The following is a 25,107-nucleotide window of genomic DNA, read 5'->3' as shown; positions in this document are numbered from 1 at the left end:
TAAAAGTAGGACAGTACCTCTACCTGCCCCCACCCCTGAGCATCTGCAGTATGAAAAGTTTCAAAAAAGCACATTGTGGATTCTTTTCTATAGGCTCATGCGAACCCCTTCAATGAAAGGAGTTAGATAGGCAGGAATTAGCCATATCTCTGGACCACTGGTATGACATTTACGGCATGTAATGCCTTAAAAGAGAATTTAATGAAAATGATCTATAGGTGGTACTCAACACCAGTCAAGCTTGCAAAAATTTACCATCTGCCTGACAATAAATGCTGGAAATGTAAGGAGACAGAAGGTACTTTCTTTCACCTTTGGTGGACATGCCCAAAGATGAAGGCATTCTCGGAGATGATCTATAATGAAATGAAAAGGGTATTTAAATATAACTTTTTGAAGAAACCAGAGGCCTTTCTCCTGGGCATGGTCGGCCAATTGGTGCCAAAGAAAGATAGAACGTTTTTTATGTACGCCACAACAGCAGCAAGAATACTTATTGCAAAGTATTGGAAGACACAAGATCTACCCACCAGGGAAGAATGGCAGATGAAACTGATGGACTACATGGAAATGGCAGAAATGACTGGCAGAATCCGAGACCAGGGAGAAGAGTCGATGGAAGAAGATTGGAAAAAATGTAAAGTATATTTAAAAAAGTATTGTAAAATTAATGAATGTTAGAAAGATGATGGAATGAACCTACATGGTCTTAGCAGAAAGGTTATAAAGAATTAAGTTAAAATGGATTGTTAATAGGTAAAGGGTAAAATTTAAGGTTAAATTGCGTTAAGATAAATTATGGAATAAAATCTGAGAAAGAGGGAAAGGACTTGCTGAAACAATTATGAATTAAGAATACAAAAAGGGAGGCGTGAGGAAGTCATGGAAATAAGTAAATGAAAGATAAAGATATGAAAATATTGGATGTTATTGTTTTTAAATGTTATTGTTTAACTGTATTGTTTTTGGGTTTTCTTTTTTTCTTTTCTCTCTTTTTTTTTAGCATTGTATTTTCCTGTACTTTTGATTATTATTGTCTGTTTTTCTTTCTTTGTAATTGTTAAACTTTAATAAATATCTTTTATATTTATAAAAAGGAACCAGCCATGTCTCCAAGGCTTCCTTGAACAAACCTTGAGGAGCCTGGCAAGACCAAAGTCTGCGATTTTGCAAGCGAGATCTTCTCCCACCAGAATGTTCCTGGCTGCTAAGTCTCTGTGGACAACGTGTTGTTCTTCCAAGTAGGTCATGCCATCGGCCACTTGGCAAGAGATGCTGAGAAAGTGGTGTGTGGTCAGTTCTTTCCCTGCTGCACCTACAAACAAACAAACAAACAAACAAACAAACAAACAAACAAACAGAAGGAGTGAGTTAACCTCCACTTATTGCCAAAACTGGTTCAAACCTCACTTGCTGTTTTTTATACTTGGTGCAAACAGGAAACAGATGACATTCTCTTTGCTGTCTTGAAGACCTTGTCTTCAATACATGCATATGAGCATAAGAAGAGTCGTACTGGATGAGGCCAAAGTTTCATCTAGTTCTGCACCTTGGTTTTTGTTGTGGGTGAACATATCAGACGACACAGCGATTCTTCAAACAGCTCTTGTTTATTCACAGGCCAGAACAGAACTGAGCCTGCTTATATAGAGCTCCAGTACAACGTAACTGTAACAATTTTCTAAAACTATCCAATCACTGAACGTCACTTTCAATCCCTTATTTGCATAACTATCTACAGTATCCCCCTGTTGGCCCAGGGTGAGAACATCAGTACATAACAGTTTTTTTGTTCTTTTAAATAAATTTATTCATATTATATTATTGCAATCTGTTGCTGTCAGGGGCTCAGGAGCAGAGGCACAGGAGAGGGAGGAAATGGAGAGCGAGGGGGAGGAATCCGAGGGCAGTGTAGGGGGTGACAGTGGCCCGAGGGATTCCTGGAGTCTGTCCAGCGAATCAGAAGACTCGCAGAAGGGGGCGCCGATGGCCAGGGCAAGGGGGGTGCCAAGGGGGACACCCCAGAAGGAAGGGGCCAGCGGGGACTCCCAGAGCAGCAGTTGGAAATCAGGACCAGCTTCCCCACCAGAGCGCAGTGGGGGGGAGGAGTCCCAGGCATCGGGACCAGTGTTCCCACCACCAGCGAGAGGAGATGAGTCAGGATTGACCACGCCTCCATCGGAGAGCGGGGAAACGGTCGAGAGGAAGGTTGCCGGCTGGGCGCGCGCGCCAAGTTCAAATGTACAGGCGAGCGGCACAGCAGATAGCCCGGATAGGGAGCCAGGTCCGAAAGCCCGCCGAAAGGAGGGACAAGAGTCAGGGGGGTCAGCGTCAGAAGAGTCCAGAAAGGAGGAAACCCCAGGGGGCAGAAGGACCCAGAGGAGGAAAGAGCAACGGAAGAGGTGGAGTAAGGCTAGAGTCTTAAACTGGTGTACAGGGGGCGGAGACTCAGATGGAGCTTCGCCGGTCTAGCTTCTAGACGTAGAGCTGCACGCTGCGGTTTGGAAATGGAAACTAATCGTCAATAAAGACTTTTGTACGTTACTACTGACTAGCGTTGGTCCTCTGTGAGCTGGGACCTAGAGGCAGCCCTGACAGTTGCCAAAAGGCATGTGGAGGGGAGAAGGGGTAATAAAAGAATTCTATAGTGCCATGCAGTGCTTAAAAAAAAATGTTTAGGGGTACTCCCACTTTGATTCAAGAAAATCACCATTTTATAGTTCAAATCAGGGAAAAGAAATACAGTAAATGGACAAAAGTACAAAGATTCACAAAATGTTTAGGGGTATGCATACTCCTTTATCTCCCCAGGAAAAAAAAGCACTGGTGCCAAGAATAAATTTTAAAGGAAAAATATATTTACATTGTCATTCCAGAAATGTAAGAATAAGGCCCATTCCTCAATAAATTTGTTTTCTTGATTTTTATGTAATGTGTTTTTCTTATATGCAAGTTTTATCATTAAGATAGTTTGCCACGTTTTCCATAACCAATGAGTTATGGGTTATTGTTTTCCATTTTTGTGCAATGCACTGTTTTGCTGTTGTTAGCCCCATAGCAATGAGTTGTAAATCATTATTAATGACTTCAGAATGATGAAAAAGAGAGTTATTTTAGGGTTTCTTGGGAGATCATAACCGGTAAAGGTAAAGGTACCTCTGACTGTTAGATCCAGTCGTGGCTGACTCTGGGGTTGCGGCGCTCATCTTGCTTTACTGGCCAAGGGAGCCGGCGTACAGCTTCCGGGTCATGTGGCCAGCATGACTAAGCCGCTTCTGGCGAACCAGAGCAGCACACGGAAACGCCGTTTACCTTCCCGCCAGAGCGGTACCTATTTATCTACTTTTACTTTGACGTGCTTTCGAACTGCTAGGTTGGCAGGAGCAGGGACCGAGCAACGGGAGCTCACCCCGTCGCGGGGATTCGAACTGCTGACCTTCTGATCGGCAAGTCCTAGGCTCTGTGGTTTAACCCACAGCACCACCTGTGTCCCTCCTCATAACCTGTACTTGTGTGCATAATGTTCATAAAATTTTCCATTATGTTTTCAGTGGCCCATGAGATGCCTATGGGAAGCCTGCAAACAGGACCTGAGCCTAACAACCCTCCCTCTGCTAATGATCTCATGCGAGTGTCATTCAGAGACACCTTGCCTCTACCTTGCCACCTTGCCTGACAGTAGGGGGAGAACCATGGTTGATAGCCACCCACTAGGAGCCCCTTCCTTCAAAAATTCATCTAATCTGCTTTGAAGCCTCTCTAGACTTCGGGGGAGCTTGAGCTCTGATGCTTTGGAGAATCAAATACATTCTCGATAGAGTCAATTTTCTTAAAAGAATATTCTCGGGTTTTGGCAGGTGCACAATTAAACAAGGAGTTGACATCCTGATTTGTGGCTTAGTCACTGCTCTGCCTCAGGCCTTTGTCTTACCATGTTGTCATATTTCAGGACACCCTGAAAGCTTTTTTTAAAAAAAATACCGAAAGAAACTGTGATTTTTCAATTGTCTATTCTGCCTATGAAATCCCATTAACGTCTGGGAAAATGTCTGGAAGTATGGGAGCCCTAAAGGGTATTAGGCATAGATGAAATTCTCATTCCAGGTTGTGTAAAAAAAAAAAAAAAACACCCTGCAATTTCTCAGGGTACTGGCTTCTTTGCTATTGAGACGAGTGGAGAAGGCCTTGATGCTGGCACCCTCAGAGGTCTGGTGTGCAGTGGTTTGTGGTGGAGACTTCTCTGCGGTGGCCCCCAAACTGTGGAACTCCTTCCCCATTAAGGTCTATCTGGGCTGAGTCTTTGCAGCTTATTTATTGATTTAATTTGTGAGTTGCTTTATCTTGCCCAGGGCAACCCAATGCAACCTACAACCAACCAACCAGGCAGACAATAACTCCCTATATGGATACATTAAAGGCAAGAGAAATAAAGAAATACATTAAAAAACATCCCACTCACTTCTAAAAGGCCCCAGATTAAAGTGCTAATTTGCACTTCTCCTCCCTGTGAATGGTGTTATCAAAATGCATCATTTTTTTTGCTTCCATTGTGGTTGTTTTGTGGTTTGTTGATTACTCATTATTTTGCAATTTCAATTTCAGTTTACATAACCTGACTTTAGGGCGAAGGGCGGGTAAGAAATAACCAGGAACAAAAAACAGACAATTGCATGGACTCCACACAGCCTTGAATTCTCCTGTCCTACTTGTTTGCCGTAAAAAAGTTTCCTGCCCCACATTAATTTTTTTGCAGTTGCAAGCCGATGATCAGACTGTCAGCAGTCTGGCACTAGGTTGAACCCAACTAAGCTTTTATTTGGAGTGGACAAATTGAAATTAATGGACCTAAATAGTCACATTTATTAATTTCAGTGGGTTTACTCTGAGTCAGACTAACATTGGCTAAAACCCCGCTGTGTGTAAAGCAGGGGTCAGCAAATTTTTTCAGCAGGGGGCCAATCCACCGTCCCTCAGCCCTTGTGGGGGGCCGGACTAGATTTTGGTGAAAAAATGGAACGAATTCCTATGCCCCACAAATAACCCAGAGATGCATTTTAAATAAAAGCACACATTCTACTCATGTAAAAACACCAGGCAGGCCCCAATAATAATCCAGAGACGCATTTTAAATAAAAGGGCACATGTAAAAACACACCGATTCCTGGACCGTCCATGGGCTGGATTTAGAAGGCGATTGGGCTGGATCTGGCCCCTGGGCCTTAGTTTGCCTGCCCATGGTGTAAAGTCTCATCCCCACTTCCACTTGCTCCCCTGTTCCCCTGAGAAACCCGCTCTTTACCGCTGAATTGAATTTTCTGCGGATCGGGTGCTTCATTTAAAAACAACAGTGAAATAAGAAGCCAATGCAATTTTAATTCCCAACCTCCGGGTGACATCAGGGTGCAATAAGGAAGTTCGTTATTAGACAAAGCTAGTGTTGGGGAGTCGTTTAGCCAAGAAGGGTGACTGCTCTCCCTCATCAGTGGGGCTCCTAGACCTGTTCTCCTTGGGAGTTGTCCCTCCTTGGGTAACAAAGAAGAACTGAGAAGGAGGTCAAGTTGTTCACCGCAGATTGTCTTTCGCGAACGAACGCCCTACTTTGCAAGCTGTTCAACCGGCTTCCTGGGCCAAACCTTTCTCAGCTGGGAGGAAAAGGCGAGAGAGAATATTTGCACCACAGGGGTGTTCTTTTGTTGTGGTTGCCACCTGGGTGCTGAAAGGGGAGGTGCCCTTTCACGAGATCTGTACAGACAAATTGAAACATCCTGGTTGCCCAGAAGGGAGGAGATTTTGGGGGTGTTGAGCTCGTCCTAAGCATCAATTTTCTCTAGCGAACCCGTGAGTTATAAACGTTGCGCAACAAAGCGCAGGGAGCTGGAACTGGGTGCTTTTGAAAGGTGATGCATTGTGGGCCAGGAGAGAAAATAAAGGCCTGCGCATGGTAATGCTTATACGCACATGCACACGGACATTCCAGAGAGCAAAATAGGCTTCCTCGTTGCTCGGACATTTGTTGCAATGTGCAATCCTCCTACTTAGACGTAGGCGGCAGCGACAATGATTTCTCAAGGTGTGCTCACTTCACAACGCACCCATTGATTGATGTGGAACGTGGTGTGATAGGAATTTTGAGGTCTTAGATACACGTTAAATGTTCATAAGTGTACCAACCAAGCACATACATAGATCAGCACAGGAAGACCGACCTGAAACCATTTTTGATTCTCAAAGGGACCAAATGTTTTGTCTGCAAGGTCAAAGGGAAATGGAAAAGCCTCTCCATTGTCTTTTCCTTCACAAATCCTGTCTTAAGGGCACATTTAAGATATGAATAGGGTGTGAGCCTGTGACCTGGCCCAGGAACTAAGTATTTATCATTACAAAAGACTGGCCAGGCTCCCCAGGCAATCCAATCAAGTGACCATTAAACAGGTAACCTGGCAGACAGGAGGTAAACAAAGCACTCAGATTTCTGCTGTAGACCGCCCTTTCTGTGATGCAGGTATGATGTACCTGGGGGTGATCTTGAGCTCCAGGGCAGGGAATTTAAAATGTCTATATAAGGCCTTGCGTGCCATTGTTCTGGGTTCCTCCTCCCTCCTGCGTGTGGTGAGTGAGGACCCTGTTGCAACAGATCAATAAAGATCAGGCTTACTAGCTGCTTTGCTTCTCAATATTCTCTGGTTGGCCTCTGTTATTTTCTCCTACCAATATGGAACCTACGTAAGGACTCTATATGGGCTCTTGGAAAGCCCATAAGGGGAAAAAGGGCAGATTTTTGTTTACAACAGTGGTGTGGGTTGTTGAAGCACTGTGACTTGCAATGGTGCGCATATCTGTTTTGCACCCACAAAATTCTCTTCAAAACTACTTTTATTTTAGGCATAGACTTCAGGGTCCTGATGCGCACATCTTTTAAAGTATCTATTAGACAGGCTTCACTTTAAGCATGATTTGGGGAGGGGCACATGTGTTATGGGTGCGGCCTTACTGGTCAGCTATGAGCATGTTTGGGCTCTTTTTTTCGCCTTGTCAAAATGTGGCTCAGAGGATGAGGGCTGTGTGGTCCAATAAAGTCAGAAATAAGTTATCTGGCAGTGACAGGCAAAGGCATGCTGAGCGCTTAAGCTAAGTCAGGTTTCAGAGGCCCCACAGTGTGACCAAAATGTGAATGATTCTAACAGAAAGGACAATGAAAATGCAAATAATAAAGTTTTATATGTGCATATATACTGGTACATAGGCAAGAATGCAACTTAAAACTAAGGGCCAGATTTAACTAACTTGCCTCCAGCAGAAGTCAACATAAGGACTCCTGCTAGAGAGAGTTTTTGAGCTATTTTAAATGAAATTCACCAAAATCTACACTTCCAGTGATTTCTGCCTGGATACTGTTTCCGAGGCCCAAATACCAGTTATGTCTGGGGAATTTTAGACGTATGGCAACCCTAACCATCTCCCATATTTCCCTGTACCTATCTCATGCAGCTCTGTTTCTGTTCTGCTGCAGTTCGCCTTTTGCCAAACCACTCTTTGTCTTGCTGTTCTCTGCAGCAAAACTTGTGTAATTTACACAACAAATTATGTAACTTCTGCAGGCTATGTAAGCTATGTTGTCGTGCGATTGTGCCCCGTTTGTTTCAGTGCAAAAGAAACGCATTGCAAATGGGGAAAGATGTACCATTTGTGGCAGGGACGAGGGTGGCGCTGTGGGTTAAACCACAGAGCCTAGAACTTGCCGATCAGAAGGTCGGTGGTTTGAATCCCCGTGACGGGGTGAGCTCCCGTTGCTCGGTCCCTGCTCCTACCAACCTAGCAGTTCAAAAGCACGTCAAAGTGCAAGTAGATAAATAGGTACCGCTCTGGCAGGAAGGTAAACGGCGTTTCCGTGCGCTGCTCTGGTTCTCCAGAAGCGGCTTAGTCATGCTGGCCTCATGACCCGGAAGCTGTGTGCCGGCTCCCTCGGCCAGTAAAGCAAGATGAGTGCCGCAACCCCAGAGTCATCCACAACTGGACCTAATGGTCAGGGGTCCCTTTACCTTACCATTTGTGGCAACAACAATTGCAATATGGTTGTATTTGCTGGATTAATTTTCATTCCGGACATGGGGCGAGTAAGTGAATATCAGGAATTTTAGCTCTTGTTTCCATTTTTGTTTGTTTGTTGGGATTCTCTGACATCCCAGCACTGTGGTAGGGCATCAAGTTCAGGGCAACTGCCGGAGTGATACTCACTGTTGAGGTAGCTATGTAGGTTCCCTTTCCTCATCAACTCTGTGACGATGTAGACAGGTTCTCCAACAGAGCAGATGGCCAGGAGTTTGATGAGCCTCGTGTGCTTCAAACATTTCAAATTCTGGATCTCTTTGGCAAAGTCATCCCTCATGTCAGCTGTGGAAGAAAGACAAAAAATACTGCAGGGGTGAAAAATTTCTCGAGGAAATTCCATGAGTGGGGTCCTCCAGGAAAGTAGCTTACCCCTCACAGAGCTACAATTCCCAGCACCCTTCACAAACTTCAGTTCTTGGGAATCTTTGGCAGGCTGTGTGTGTGCTTTACACGAATGGTGTGTTCCAGGGCTGCGTTTAGGTTTGATGAGGCCCTAAGCTACGGAAGGTAATGGGGCCCTTTATATGTCCAGCTGTCCTTCGTGAACAACAAATTGTCACTGTTTTTTGTGTTGAATATATGCTATATGGTAGTTTATTGGACCTAATAGGTATCTAAAGTGATTTGCACATATTGCTGTGCAACCAGTCCATGCAGAATGTAGGCACCCTATACAGTGGTACCTCAGGTTACATACACTTCAGGTTACCTATGCTTCAGGTTACAGACTCCACTAACCTAGAAATATTACCTCGGGTTAAGAACTTTGCTTCAGGATGAGAACAGTAATTGTGTGGCGGCGGTGTGGCGGTTACCTATGCTTCAGGTTACAGACTCCACTAACCTAGAAATATTACCTCGGGTTAAGAACTTTGCTTCAGGATGAGAACAGTAATTGTGTGGCGGCGGTGTGGCAGCAGCAGGAGGCCCCATTAGCTAAAGTGGTGCTTCAGGTTAAGAACAGTTTCAGGTTAAGAACGGACCTCCAGAATGAATTAAGTACTTAACCCGAGGTACCACTGTATATAGAAATGAGCAAACCAGTGATATTTTAGGGAGCAGGCTAGCAGGCGGGGCCCATGACTTACATCATAGGAGCCTACGCAACACAGAACACTGTTGCTGTATGTAGGTTTTATTTTTATTATATTTTGGAAATGTACATCCAGTTTTTTCTCCTTTAAATTTTTTTTGGGGCCCCCAAGAGAGTGGGGCCCTAACCTATAGCGTATTTAGCTTATATGTAAATCTGGCACTGGTGTGTCCACAGCCTGTGTTGGACTCCCATTCCCATGAGTCCCAGCTGGTGTGAGCAATGGCCAGAGATGATGGGATGTCTCCAGCCCTACCTGACGATGCTGAGGGTTGAGGCAGGAACCTTCTGCTGTACCCCTGAGCTACAGCCCATCCCTGAAAGAAGGATTCCACAACCCATGGCATGTTCTGCACCCCACAAACCTTGCTTCATGATTTTGATGGCCACCGGCACTGTGTTCTTCCACGTTCCTTCCCACACCTCTCCGAAGCATCCTTCGCCCATCTTCCTCCAGAGCTGGAACTCTGAGCGCGGACGTTCCCATTGGTCCGTTTCAGTAGGCCTCTGAAAAAGGGCAGGCACACGGGGAGGGGGGGATACTTGTTAGGAGCGTCCTACTCTTGTGTAGGACCCTGGCAGAGACACATGCCCACCTGGCATGTTCTCTTCCTCCTGGTCGATCGTTCGGGAGCTTCAAAAGCTTTCTTCTGCCCGAACATCACAGAAAAGCATTAGCACACTTAGGGATCTGCAGAGTATTCACAGTTTGCGTAACAGAACTCAGTAGCGCAGCATTTTGGCTAATCTACATTTATTTATATATAATACACTCAGAGCCTTCTGCTTTAGTTCCTTCCCCTTTCTCATCAGACAGCAAAGAGAGAAAGAACAAAGGACAATAGTTCCACTTCACAGAACACAGTACAGTCATATCTCATGTTACGTTTGCTTCACATTGAGCGTTTTCAGGTTGCGTCCTGCGGCGACCCAGAAGTACCGGAAAGGGTTACTTCCGGGTTTCGCTGCTCGTGCATGTGCAGACACGCAAACTGATGTCATGTGCATGCACAGAAGCGGCGAATCGTGACCCGTGCATGCACAGACGCGGGTTGCGTTCTTCTCATGTTGCGAACGGGCCTCCGGAACGGATCCCGTTCGCAACCAGAGGTACCACTGTAATACCAAAACATCCTGTCTCCATCACTTCCCACACTGTGGAATGAAAACATACACTGGCATGTGATAGACAACAATCCCATGACTGCAGACACGTGGAATAAATCTCCAACTACACTGAAACTGTACACCTGCCCAGGCAGAAGGGCCTACCTGATGGCTCGTGGGCTCTCCATCAGGGTTTTTTTAAAAACAAAGGTAGGATGGCCATCTGTTAGGGATTTATTAGCTGTGATGCCTCCCTACATTGAAGGAATGGCCTTGTGGGTCCCAACTCTATGATTCTGTGGATAAGGTGATTGACAGGTCACACACCACAGGAACCATATAATAAAGAATGCAGATTTGCAACTTGGAATTGTACGTAGGGAATTGCATTCTCACTTTTAACCAAGAAAATCCGAAAGGCAGTACATTCAGTGACCATTTTGCATGCGTCCAGTTGATGCATGACCCCCGATACATGGGTCGTTTTGGATCTGGAAGAGGGCAGAATGGGGCAGAATGGGGGGTTGGGACAGGGCACAACTGGGCAGAGCAGGATTATGTGTGCTCTACAGATGCACGCAGGGGTCAGGAATCAAACCCCCATGCAAAATGGTCTCTGCCAGTACAAGAAGGTGGACTCTGATCTTTGTGGAGTTAGATGATCTCAGGTGATTTCAATAAACTTGAGTCAGGAGTCAACAGTGGTTTTAGGTCCAAAGGCACCATGCGTGTCACCCCCTCACTGCTCTCTCCCTCCGGTGGATCAGTCCCGCTGAGAAGCGGACAGAAAGGAAGCGTGCCAACACACTCTGTGTTCTTCCAGAGGATATGAGTAAATGTCTGATCCATTACCATTAATATGAGCCTTGAAAAGAACATAGAGCAGAAGGAGGAAGTGAGGAAGAGTGTCATTCTTGCCATTTCCTCCTTCAGTTCTATGTACCGTATTTTTCGCTCCATAAGACACACCTGACCATAAGACGCACCTAGTTTTTAGAGGGGGAATGCAAGGGAAAAAATATTCTTTAAAGGGAGCTCTGAGCAGAGCCTGTATGCATCCCAGGCTCTGCTCAGCGCTCCCTTTCACGAGCCGCATGGAGCGTGTGTGCGGTGCAAGCGATCCCTCTTGCTGTTCTGGCTTCTGGGATAGCTGCGCAGCCTGCATTCGCTCCGTAAGACGCACACACATTTCCCCTTACTTTTTAGGAGGGAAAAAGTGCATCTTATAGAGCGAAAAATACGGTACTTTTCAAGGGAGAAGAAGGTAACCAGCCTCATGACCGGGAGAGACAGACAGGGACATTGAGAAGAGGGCTCAGGTGTTTTATGAGCACTACGGGAATAACTTAAGGGTGCCATTGTGCCCACGGGCACCATGTTGGAGACCCTGGATTAAGTATTTCTAACTCTGCACAAGATCAGGCTGTTTGGTTTGAAGGGCTTGGTTCTGGTTAGCATCCAAACTCCTGGGAAAGAAATGTAACTGTAAACAGGGAAATGATATAAAGAAATTTTGAAAAGAAAATCTGGATGACAAGAACTAAAGAGAGAGAAAAAACCAGACGGACAGACAAACCCAACCCTGCTGTTTTGTGTTGCTTGATCAGAGGTAGGAAAAGATGGTGGGAGGCATTAATTAAGGAGACAGGCTGAGGTTTCTAGGTGGGGCCTGGCTTGAGGCCAGGAAAATTTGGCAAGTGTGCGCAGGTGACTAGGAGGTGTGGAATCTATAGCAAGGAAACTGGGTAGGTGTCTAACTGGGTGATGTTTCTAAGGCAGCAAAATCTGGAGGAGGATCCCATCTTATACGGGGGAAAGGTACAAGGGCAACATTTCTCATTGCTGAATTGTAATTTTGTGTCAATTAGAAACCCCTCCCTCTGCCATGTAATCTGAACTTAATAATAACAATAATAAATTTTGAAACTGTGTGTGTGTGCATGAAACCCACAAGCGTCACAATTCAGACTTCCACTTCCAATATGGCCACGGAGTCTCGACGTTTGGCTACAGAATTCAGTCACAGAAAAATATGCATTGGGTTATGGGTGTCAGCGTTCCTATCCCCCAAAGCCCCCCAAATTTCAAAGATGTGGCATGTGAATTTGAAATTGTGCAGGCTGAACCGCAAATAAAAATGAATAGATGGAGGGAGGGACAATCAGATGTAATGGAGAGAGTTGTGTTTGGTTTCCAGAGTGTACAGACATAGAGCAGCCCCATGCTAGCCAGAGCTGATGGGAGTTCCAGTCAAAAACATCTGGAGAGCACCAGGTCAGGGAAGGCTTACATGGAGATACTGAATGGATAGAGGAGGACAAAAGTAATACAGAAGACAAGCGGAAGACAGAAGTAATGCATAAGAGGAGGACAAAAGTAATACAGAAGACAGAAGTAATGCATAAGATCAGAAGGAAATGAGTGATGAGATAGGAAAACATACCTTTTGGATGCAGGGATGAAGCAAGGGACTATGTATGACATTCCAGTTGGCTGTGTAGTAGGCAAGGAGCTGCTCCAGATTTGGAAACATGTGTCCCTTTTCCAAGTAAAAACTCCCTCCAGGCTCTTTGTAGATTCTGAAATGTCGCACTTTGGTATGGTTCCGAACTGAAGGTTGAAGGGAAGGAGAAGATGACACAACTCGTGATTGCTCTGCCCCCAGAAATATGTCTTGAGCTAGCCCTGGTTTCCAAGCATGCTAGAAAAACACAACCTGTGTTGCTGATAGACGTAGTATGACTCCTGCAACACGTTGGCGGCTAATATACACACAATAATTACCAAAGTGATTATACATTCTTTATCAATCTTCTGAGAAAAATGCAAAACCTTATGCAAAGCCACAGAGACTCACGAATTGCCCAGCCTAAGATGAACTTATAATATCTGATTTCAATGGGTTTTTCAAGTGCTTAACTCAGTCTTTTGTTTTCTTTATCTTTTTAGTTAATAATAATAATAATAATAATAATAATAATAATAATAATAATAATAATTTATTTATACCCCGCCCATCTGGCTGAGTTTCCCCAGCCACTTTGGGCAGCTCCCAATCAAGTGTTAAAAACAATACAGCATTAAATATTAAAAACTTCCCTAAACAGGGCTGCCTTCAGTTGTCTTCTAAAGATAGGATAAGTTCATGAAGGTACCAACAAAACATAAGTTGGGTGTTGTTCACAATACCGAGAGATGCTAGTGAAGTTGCAGATGGACGTTAATGAAGTTGTAGACGACAGGCTGCCTGCGTTTTGCACCTGTTTCGCCCTGGCAGTCCAAGTAACCAGGAGGCCCCGGTTTGCTTTTACTGCGGCTTGCAGGTAGCACACCCCCAAGGTAGTTTTCTGGACGTCTTCCGTGGTCTACTCTCAAAGCCTTTATACGTATATTGATATTCAATTTCATAGAGAATACTATTTCTTGGCTTAAGCTTAAGAGACTGATTTGCTGGCGGAAATGACTGGCCGAATCCGAGACCAGGGAGAAGAGTTGGGGGAAGAAGATTGGAAGAAATTTAAAGACTATTTGCAGAAGCATTGTAAAATTAATGAATGCTAAAATGATGTTGGATTGAAATGAAACGGCTCTAGCAACAAGGTTAAAAGAATATGTAAAAATGGATTGATAATCAGACGAAAATATGAAGCTTTAATATGTTAAGATATAGAATTAAGATAAAAACAAAGAGGGAATGGATTTGCTGAATTAACCATGTGAACTGGAATACAAAAAAGGGAGGTGCGAGGAGGTAAGGGAAATAAGTAAATGTAATATAAGACATGAAAAGATTGATCTGTTTTTAATTATTTTTATTTTATATCTATTTTTCATGTATTTTGCATTTTTCATTTGTATTTTTGCACTTTTTTATTTTTATTTTTTCTCTGTTTTCTTATATTCTGTAACTTTTTTCTGTCTATAAAACTTTAATAAATATCTTTTTTTAAAAAAAAGACTGATTTGCTTAGCCTTCCAAGCATGGCTTCTCCCTCTTAGGTAAAGGTAAAGGGACCCCTGACCATTAGGTCTAGTCGCGGACGACTCTGGGGTTGCGGCACTCATCTCGCTTTATTGGCCGAGGGAGCCGGCGTATAGCTTCCACAGTGTACAGCGTACAGCCGCTTCTGGCGAACCAGAGCAGCGCATGGAAACCCCTTTACCTTCCCGCCGGAGCAGTACCTATTATCTGCTAGGTTAGCAGGAGCAGGGACCGAGGAACGGGAGCTCACCCTGTCGCGGGGATTCGAACCGCCAACCTTCTGATCAGCAAGTCCTAGGCTCTGTGGTTTAACCCACAGTGCCACCAAAATCCAGATTTCGGCCTCCTGCATGATGGTTTTGACATGGGGTTGGAAAAGCGGAAAGAAAAGGGATGGAAACTGTCCTTGCCATCTACAACAATCCTGGAAGGAAATCCAAAGACCGTCGTTGGCGTGCTTCCAAGGTGGGCTCCAAATCTGATGATGGGAATGGACTAGCCAAGCTTCTAGAGTTAGTCTGAAGACTTTTGCTAGTGCCCTGTCACCGCTTAGCCTGCGGCCGTCTCATCCTTTGCACCAAATGACTTGTGTGGGAAGGACACCATTGTTTGTTTCACAATTTAGTATAATTACATGTGAGAGAGGGAATGTTTGTATGTGCGGTGTAGTAATTAGCATTTGTAGATCCAAGAAGATATTCCGTACAAGAAAGTTTCTGGAGTGAGATCATCCTCATCGGTATGAAGACAGCTTTGCGAATGGCTCAATATTAAAAAGCCACTTGTGGGTGTGGGTGTTTTTTTTTGGGGGGGAGGGGGCCTGTAAGCTGGTTACATCCCATAATACTGTCACAGAGGGCTTTTTTTCTAGAAAAATAGCACAGCTGATACAAGCTTTTGGGGTGCCTGAACTCCCTGTCTAATTCCTGAGGAATTTCGATGCAGAGGTTTTTTATTCCCTTTTCCCTTTCCTGTACCTGCAAGGGCAAATTTTATTATTTTTATTTTTAATACAGATGTTTTGTGCAAGAACAGTTTTGCACAAAGCAGCTTTTTTTTTAAAAAAAAATGTTTTTCTTATGTTCTTATTTATTAAATTTCTATACCGTCTCAGGGAGATTCACAACATAAAAATACAAATATAAAAAACACAAAATACATAACAAAAATAAGAACAAAAACAAATCGATAATCCCCTTTGGGACAATGGAAATAAAATAGCTTGGCTGTGCTTTGGTGTGATAGATGGGACCCAGCAAAATGCCATCATGCATCTAAAACACACACACACACACACACACCGGCCCATGCAATGGGCTTCAGTGCATCCACACATTCCGTTTTATGTTGGAGCACCAAAACAGCATCGCCCAAAACTCTGGGCATGCTCAGTGGCCGCGGAATGTTGGAGCCTGATTCGTTTTTGGAGGGTTGCTATTTCCAGAAAAAGGTGGAAACTTTAACACGCCTATAATTAACCAAGCTGGAAACATCCGCTGGAAACGGTGTTGATAAAGATCCTAAGAACAAGCTGGCTGCTGCTATCTTTGAATGCTGAGGTCAGCACCGGAGCTCCAGTGGCAATCCCCGCCCCCGGTTTATGTAGACTTTTAAAGCTATTGTTTCTTATTTTACAGGTGCAGACTCTTTCGCTTCTGCAGATTGCTTTCCTTCTCTTGAAAAAGAAGCTTAAAGTGCTTGAAACTCGCCTCCACCCTCTTCCCCTACCCCCACGACTGTGAGAATAGGTACTCAAACAGACCAGTTCCCTGACCTTCCCTGCCACTCCCTTGTACAGTAAGCCTGAGAGTTTCTTTTGCCTCTGCAAAGTGGCCCAATCTGCCGTCCCACATTTGCTGGGAACAAACTCAAGAGCAATTGCGAAACGCTTCTTATCTGTCCTTTCACACACATATATGAAAGGGCAGCAGTGATCTTGCATCAAGGATATTGTTCCCAGGAGCCTCTACTCACCAAGATGAGTGCCTACGTTCAAGGACAACTCCCTTATGTGCTGGGTGATGTCTGCTTTTCAATATTGTGATACAGTGGTACCTTGGTTTACAGACGCTTCAGGTTACAGACTCCGCTAACCCAGAAATAGTACCTCAGGTTAAGAACCTTGCTTCAGGATGAGAACAGAAATTGTGCCACGGTGGCATGGCGGCAGCGGGAGGCCCCATTAGCTAAAGTGGTACCTCAGGTTAAGAACAGTTTCAGGCTAAGAACGAACCTCCAGTACGAATTAAGTTCTTAACCTGAGGTACCACTGTATAGGTAAAGGTTGATTCCAGACAAGGGCGACGATGGGGTTGCAGCGCTCATCTCGCTTTCAGGCCGAAGGAGCCGGCGTTTGTCCACAAACAGCTTTCCGGGTCCTGTGGCTAGCAGGACTAAACCACTTATGGCACAACGGGACACCGTGACGGAAGCCAAAGCGCACGGTAACGCCGTTTACCTTTCCACTGCAGTGGTACCTTTTTATCTACTTGTACTAGTGTGCTTTTAAACTACTAGTTTGGCAGGAGCTGGGACAGAGCAACAGGAGCTCACTCCGTCGCAGGGATTCGAACCACCGACCTTCTGATCCACAAGCACAAGAGGCTCAGTGGTTTAGACCACAGCGCCACCTGCGTCTCCATTTGTGATATAAAGGTAAAGGGACCCCTGACCATTAGGTCCAGTCGTGACCGACTCTGGGGTTGCGGCGCTCATCTCACTTTACTGGCCGAGGGAGCTGGCGTACAGCTTCCAGGTCATGTGGCCAGCATGACTAAGCCACTTCTGGTGAACCAGAGCAGTGAATGGAACGCCGTTTACCTTCCTGCATTTCGAGGTGCTTTTGAACTGGTAGGTTGGCAGGTGCAGGGACCAAGCAACGGGAGCTCACCCTGTCACAGGGATTTGAACCGCCCACCTTCTGATCAGCAAGTCCTAGGCTCTGTGGTTTAACCCACAGCGCCACCTGCGTCCCATGGCACATGGGTTAGGAACCTCTTAAAACAATGAGCCTTATGGAGCTCTGCAGGAATAAAGTCTGTGTAGAAGCAGTTGGTGGGGCGGCACAGGTAGCTTAGCCTTGCTCACCTGCCTTCTCATCATACCTAAGAGGCGCTAGGAGCAAAGTACAGCAACAGGAGCATTGGACAGGCTCCATTGCCTTGTCCACCTTATGCCTAGCATGCTAACATTTGGTGCTGGGAAGGCAGGAGAGCAATGCCTGCCCCCCTGTCTGGTTCCACCATCGGTCGCTGGTTGCATGCTGAAACTGGATGGACAGGTATGCTGAAGACTCACCTCTTTCTCATGCCCGCTGGCACCTGAGATATATTTATATACACTTTAGGACACACCCCATTCGACTGATTGTAAATTGCTTTAACTGATAGCGGTCAAGAAGGAGCTTTCTGCACATGCTGTAGAGGGACGTGAGGGGCAGTTGGGGCTCATCAACCTGGCAAGGTGGTCCATCTAAAAGGTAAAGGGACCCCTGACCATTAGGTCCAGTCATGGCCAACTCTGGGGTTGCGGCGCTCATCTCGCTTTACTGGCCAAGGGAGCCGGCGTACAGCTTCCGGGTCATGTGGCTAGCATGACTAAGGCGCTTCTGGCGAACCAGAGCAGTGCACAGAAACGCTGTTTACCTTCCCGCCGGAGTGGTACCTATTTATCTACTTGCACTTTGACGTGCTTTTGAGCTGCTAGGTGGCCCCTCTAGGAGAAGGAGAACTCTGGTCCTAAACCTCCACTGGCTTGCAGCTGTACTCATTTGTGTGTAAGGCTTCGGGATAAAGCCCTGAGGAAAATCTGTCCCTGTTTCCTTGCAGGACATCTTGGGAAGAAGAAAAGGCTAAGGAGTAAACCCTACACAAATTAGGAGTGGAGTCCCTAAGATGGTTGGATGGCATACTGTTTTATGCCTTCTTCCGGCAAGTCCTGCAGCCAAGCTGGTGCCAAATGTATTGCTCTGCTTTCCTTTGGACCACATCAGCGAAGCGGAGAGGGGGTTCTTGTTGTCTAGGCAGCCCAGGACCTCCAGACACGCTGCCCAGGCAGCGCCCCCCTTAGAGAATGTGCACTCCATTGTCTCTTGAGACAGAAGGATGCCGAAAACAACAATCTTAAATATCTTACAGTGAATAATGCGTAAATAATCCAACAAATAAAAATTATAATTAATTATTGCCTTGTAGTCTGTGAATTGAGGGACGCAGGTGGCACTGTGGGTAATAACACAGAGCCTAGGACTTGTCAATCAGAAGGTCGGCAGTTTGAATCCCCGCGAGGGGGTGAGCTCCCGTTGCTCGGTCCCTGCTCCTGCCAACCTAGCAGTTCGAAAGCACGTCAAAGTGCAAGTAGATAAATAGGTACCGCTCCGGCGGGAAGGTAAACGGCATTTCCGTGCACTGCTCTGGTTCGCCAGAAGCGGCTTAGTCGTGCTAGCCACATGACCCGGAAGCTGTACGCAGGCTCCCTCGGCCAATAAAGCGAGATGAGCGCCGCAACCCCAGAGTCGGTCACGACTGGACCTAATGGTCAGGGGTCCCTTTACCTTTACCTAGTCTGTGAATTATTATTGTTTTTTTAAACCCCCCAGCGTTGAGCTTCAACTGTGGCAAAGGGATCGAAAAAATGAGATGTCAATCTATGCCATACAGATTCTGACTCAGTTTTTAGTATCTGCCAAGGCTGACTCCCAAGGAACCATGGGAGATGCAGTTTGAGGAAGGCATGGAGAATTCTTCCATCGTGGAACCACATTGAACACACTCCCTTGGGGCAGGTATTGGCAGTTCAGCTGGCTCAAAGCACTCGTGAAGGCATAAGGAGAGATTTGGTTACCTGATAGAGAGTATTCCCCTTTGTTACTCTCACTATCCCGGATGAGGAAGGAGCCATGGCGATTTGGAGGCGAGAGGAGGAGATGGTTGGCATTGGTTCTGCTAATCCCACTTATGTACCAGCTGGAAAAGAAAGTGACATATAAATCTTTTTCTTGCTTGCTTGCTTCCTTCCTCTCTCGATATACAGTGGTGCCCCGCAAGACGAATGCCTCGCAAGACGGAAAACCCGCTAGACGAAAGGGTTTTCCGTTTTGGAGGTGCTTCGCAAAATGAATTTCCTATGGGCTTGCTTCGCAAGACGAAAATGTCTTGCGAGTTCCTGCGGGTTTTTTCCCCTTTCCCCCAAGCCGCTAAGCCGCTTAACAGCTGATCCGCTAAGCTGCTAAGCCGCTAATGGGCTTGCTTCGCAAGACGAAAAAACCGCAAGACGAAGAGACTCACGGAATGGATTCTTTTCGTCTTGCGAGGCACCACTGTACTTTTAGCTTGTCACACATCATAATTGATGATTATCACCGCCAATTTATACATTGCAGGGGGTTTGGATTAAATGATCCTCGGGACCCTTCCACCTCTGTGGTTCTTTGAGTTGATTTCTATGGAATCATTTCAAGGCAATGTACAATAAAACAACAAAGAACAGTTTAAAACAATTAAGAACACCACCCCACTATAAACAAAATTAAAGTCTTCCAAAGCAGACACACATCATGACAAAGACCCATTTATCCAGCTGGGAGAGCCAGTTTGACCCCATAGTGGTGTGGGACACTATATAGGAAATCAACATTATTATTATTATTATTATTATTATTATTATTATTATTATTATTATTTTGTTGTTGTTGTTGTACCCCACCCATCTGTCTGGGTTATCCAGCTAGGCACATGAAGGGGCTGAGGCTCACAGAGCCTTTTTGTAAAATTTTCTAGAGAAAACTCTGTGAGATCACTTCTTTTGTCCCTTGGCAGGAAACCACAACACTACAAACTTCCTGCCTGCCTGGGCACCCTCTTCTTTCTTCACCGTACAGCTCAGAAACCTTACATGAACTTACATTTTGGACTTTTGTCTAAACCTGCCTTCATTTTGCTACTGTAATTGCTACTTAGAGTATGTAAGTAAATGCTACTTTTATTTCTTCACAAAACAATGTGTGTGTGATTGTTGTTTTTAAGGGGGAGAAAAGGGGGCAATGCCAGGAAAATCCAGTCTGCCTTAAAGCATCCTAGATCGTTGTTTCTAGAAGGTTAAATCAATCTTGTCTTAGCTTCCAAGTTTAAGCTGCAAAGGATAGCACTCTGCTGAGCTTACTAACATGAGCAAGGCAGGAGAATAACTAAACAATATATCCTCTTCTGGTGTCTAAATCCATTCCGACAAGTGGGGCATGATAAGAGCAGAAGAACATAAAAAGAGCCTTTCAGCTGGATCAAGCCAAAGGCCTATCTTAGTCCAGCATCCTGTTCTCACAGTGACCGACCAGATCCCTGTGGGAAGCCTAAAAACAGGTCCTGATCACAACAGCCATCCCTCCACTTGTGGATCCCAGCACTGGGCATTCAGAGGCACATAGCCTTCAACTCACAAGTCAGAACCTTTGAATTACATGAAATTTAGCTTAAAAGAATCAAAATTACTCTCAACCAACAACCTTACAATTGCTTGGGCACAGAGACAAGTCTTTGCTTGCACTGCCAGCCCTGCCATTAGACAGAATTGGGCAATTGTCTAAGGGTGCAGGGCAGCAGTTTGCTCCTCAGCTATTCCCCTCTGTTGGGAACCAGAGCTATGTTTGCTGCAGGCCTGCCATATTTCTCCTAAACTAGCCCCAGGGGCTAGCTCAGTGGCCGAGAATTTTCATTGTATGCAGAAGGTAGACAGCATCTTAAAAAGCAGAGACATCACCTCGCCAACAAAGGTTAAAGCTATGGTTTTCCCAGTAGTAATGTATGGAAGTGAGAGCTGGACCATAAAGAAGGCTGATCCCCAAAGAATTGATGCTTTTGAATTATGGTGCTGGAGGAGACACTTGAGAGTCCCATGGACTGCAAGAAGATCAAACCTATCCATTCTGAAGGAAATCAGCCCTGAGTGCTCACAGGAAGGACAGATCCTGAAGCTGAGGCTCCAATACTTTGGCCACCTCATGAGAAGAGAAGACTCCCTGGAAAAGAACCCGATGTTGGGAAAGATGGAGGGAACAAGGAAAAGGGGATGACAGAGGATGAGATGGTTGGACAGTGTTCTCGAAGCTACCGGCATGAGTTTGACCAAACTGCAGGAGGCAGTGGAAGACAGGAGTGCCTGGCATGCTCTGGTCCATGGGGTCACGAAGAGTCAGACACGACTAAATGACTAAACAACAACAACAACAACATGCAGAAGGTTTCAACTTCAATTTTTTCCAGTTACGGCTGGGAGAGGCCACTCTCTGAAAACTTAGATAGTCGCTGGCAGTCTGTGCAGAGATCACAGAGAGTCCTGTCCTGTTGGGGGCTGCTTCGTAGCAGTAGAAGTAGACTCCTCCCTCCGCACGTCCTGTAGGCCAAATTTGACGGGCAGGCAGGGCTGCCTCTCCATCCATCACCTGCGAGATGATTGACAGGCGGGGGTTGCCCCCCCACCTCTCAAAATTAGCCCATGGGTTGGGGAGGCAAAATAAAGAACTGGTCAAAAAGGCTCCTTGCCCAGTTTGTTAACAGTACTGAGCAAGATGAACCAAAGCTCTGATTCCGTAGAAAGCAGAATTAAACCTTATTGCGAATTTTTGATCCTGCTTTAGTTAACTGCAGACTGGAAGGCTTGGAAGCAGCACTCACCAGGGAGTAAATAGAAGGGTTTTTCTTTGATCAAGAGACTTCAAAGTATGTTGGGGATTTAATACAGATATTTATTTAAGTGGTGGCCTTTTTAAAAAAAACAACAACAGCTGTTTGCGATTCTGTAAAGCAACCCTCCCCACTCTGAGGTTTCTTATCGCTATGTAGAACGCAAAACCACCCAGGAAAAGAGACATTGAGTTGAAGGCTAGGTTTAGCTGGCCCTGAGAAGATCTGGTTTGGAGAGGCAGGGTGCTCAGACCTGACCAACTGGCCACAAACTCAGAGAGCAATTCCTGAAAAACTGTTCAGAAACTCGACAGGAAGAAAGGAAAAGGCTGACACTCATAAAGGGTGTGTGTCAAAATAGGTGTTTTCTTTTGTTTGCGAGTTCACCCTGGCTGGCTCTCCCTCAGGCAGAGAGAGGTGTCTGCTTCAGACTGCTGATTTGAGGTTTCATGAAAGGACAGTATGTTGCTAGTTATTTGTTATTGTCTTTCATCTGGGAATTGGGTGAGGTGTTTCTGGCATTTCTCATACCTCCTCTGCATGCAACGTGCTTTAAAGACATAGTGTGCGAACGGTTTGGGGCCAGCTTACTCGAAATTGTCTTTGCTTGCTTCTACGCTGTGTATTTTTTGTGTTTTTATATTGCAAATCACCCTGCGACGGTTGGGTCAAGGGCGCCATAGAAATTTAATAAATAATCATTGTTGTTAGCATCTGTCTGTCTCCAGAGACAATGGAGGGCGCCTCCGGGGGTGAAGTCAAACAATCGCGGCGCCTGCTGTGAGAATCGCGGCGCCTGCTGTGGCTGCAGAAGCCTGTAACCCCTAAGAGCTGCCTCTCATGTTGTTTTTGCTGCATTGGTAGCACTGAAGCGACCTCACCAGGGTGCAAGGCTGGGCAGTGTGTCTGGAGGTCCTGGGCTGCCCAGCTGACAAGACACTCCCCCCCGCTCGGCTCACCGATGTGTATAAAATGATGAATTAAAAAAATAAGCCAGTCTCTCACGCTGACCAATCAACAGAAATCCACCCACGAACAAACCACTTCCTTATCTTGTGGGTTTGCAAACATGTGCACAATGTCCAAGCACAGGACGCCCTCGCAAGCACCATTAGCAAATGAAACAGCAACATTCATGTACCTACGGGACCGCCTCTCCTGGTAATGCCCCGCGGAGGACCTTAAGGTCCACAAATACCAACACTTTGGAGGTCCCGAGCCTCAAGGAGGTTAGATTGGTCTCAACTAGGGCCAGGGCCTTTTCAGTACTGGCCCCGACTTGGTGGAACGCTCTGTCACAAGAGACTAGGGCCCTGCGGGACTTGACATCTTTCCGCAGGGCCTGCAAGACAGAGCTGTTCAGCCTGGCCTTTGGTTTGGACTAGGTCTGACCCTTATGTTTCCCTCCCCTTGTGGTCTTGATTTATCGGCAATTTTAAAATGAGGCTGCATTTTAAATTGCATTTTAACTTGTATTTTAAACTGGTTCCTCCCCTCCTTTTTCCCTATTATGTTTTTACTGTGATTTTATTGGTGTTAGCTGCACTGAGCCAGGGACGGCGGGGTATAAATAAAATTTATTATTATTATTATTATTATTATTATTATTATTATTATTATTATTATTCCTCAAATGAAAATCGGGGCATTTTTCAGTCCCTACCAACTGACCCTCCTTGACCCCACATTTTTGTGTCTCTCCCCCCCCCCCCCGGCAGAGCATTTCCTATCAGGAGAAGGGCAAATGCACAAAGCATTTTTTTAAAAAAAATCAAGACTCATTGCTCTCTGCTCTGCTCCCCCTTACTTCCCACCCGGGGGGCACTGCCCTCTGTCTGCCCCTCGGAACCAGCACGTCATGTGGGGCTGGACCTCAGAGGCACCAGTCTCTCCTCCTCCTTGCCCCCCCACCAGCAGCCAGGGGCGCCGACTTATAAAAAATATTGGGGGGGGGCGGGGGCCCATACCGACTTATAAAAAATATTGGGGGGCCCCAAGACCTCCAAACCGCTGCTGCTGGGGGAACGAAAGGGGCGAGCCCCGGGCTGCCCCGACCTTAAGTGAACCTGTGAGGGCCCGCCCTTTGCGGCAGCCGATTGGCTGCTGCCGTGGGCGGTGAATATTAATGAGCTAGGAGGAATCCCCGCTTCTCGCGCCCCGCGAGATTGTTGATGGGTCGAGAGCCCGCAACCCCACCCCCTCTCTAGATCGGGAGTGGCTTTGTTTTAACTCATTACTGAATGTATTTTAAAAGGTAAGTATCGTCAAACAAGGAAAATAAAAAATACCAACATAATTTTGTGATTTTACAAAGCATAATATAACTAATAATTTTCATAAATTATTGGGGGCGAGCCCCCCCAAACGAATTTTTGAGGGGGCTCGGGCCCCCTCAGGCCCCATGGAGTCGGCGCCTATGCCAGCAGCTGCTATGAGCTGCCCCAGGCAGGAGGCTTTCAGCAGTATCCCTGGAGAGGACATGGACAGCCTAGCGCCAGCTCATCCTTCTCCCTGAGCTTCTTAGCATTTTGTGCTGGCAGGGGAAATAGGGACACTTTGGGATCAAATCAGAAGCTGGGATGGCTTTCGTAATTCCAGGACTGTCCCTGGAAAACAGGAGCCCTTGGAGGGTATGAAATGGGCATGCCAGAACCGCATGACAAGCCACTGAACTTGCAGTAACAGCAGCAAGAATATTATTGGCCCAAAAATGGAAGCAAGAAGAGTTACCGTCGATTGAAGAGTGGAGGATGAAGTTAATGGACTATGCAGAATTAGATAAACTAACAGGAAGGGTTTGAAACGGCGAGACCAGAAATTCACAGAAGACTGGAGTAAATTTACGGACTATTTGAAAAGTAATTGTGAAGAACAGACGACGTTTGTAGGGTTGCAAGACGTTTTGTGAGGAGTATTCTTAGAAGTATTGTAAAAATGGACAAGGGGCAGGATGATTTGTTAAAAGATGTAAAGGCAATATAAAGTTAAGAAATGCATAAGAAGTGGTTAAAACGGTGGATCATCAGAGGTGCTGATGGAAGTCCAAAAAGATTGTATAAGTGATAAGTTTTGTGGTACATTTTATAATTTATATGTTAAAATTAATAAAAAAATATTATATAAAAAAAGACAAGCCACTG

General features: G+C 45.6%; 1 protein-coding gene across 1 annotated transcript in view; it reads right to left on the bottom strand.

Moving 5' to 3' along the window:
- Positions 1-25,107, bottom strand: part of SRMS (src-related kinase lacking C-terminal regulatory tyrosine and N-terminal myristylation sites) — a 39,768-nt gene that overhangs the window by 6,000 nt on the left and 8,661 nt on the right. The window contains exons 2-6 of the mRNA XM_081917028.1: positions 19,134-19,255; positions 12,753-12,919; positions 9,568-9,709; positions 8,236-8,391; positions 1,134-1,315 (exon numbers count right to left, since the gene is read on the bottom strand). Coding sequence (XP_081773154.1) covers positions 1,134-1,315; positions 8,236-8,391; positions 9,568-9,709; positions 12,753-12,919; positions 19,134-19,255 — 769 coding nt within the window. The remainder of the gene's footprint in view (positions 1-1,133; positions 1,316-8,235; positions 8,392-9,567; positions 9,710-12,752; positions 12,920-19,133; positions 19,256-25,107) is intronic.

This window comes from Podarcis melisellensis, assembly GCF_964234715.1.
Source record: "Podarcis melisellensis genome assembly, chromosome: 6".
Lineage (NCBI taxonomy): Eukaryota > Metazoa > Chordata > Lepidosauria > Squamata > Lacertidae > Podarcis > Podarcis melisellensis.
The sequence above is the reverse complement of the archived record's forward strand: the minus strand, read 5'-3'. Positions and strand labels throughout refer to the sequence as shown.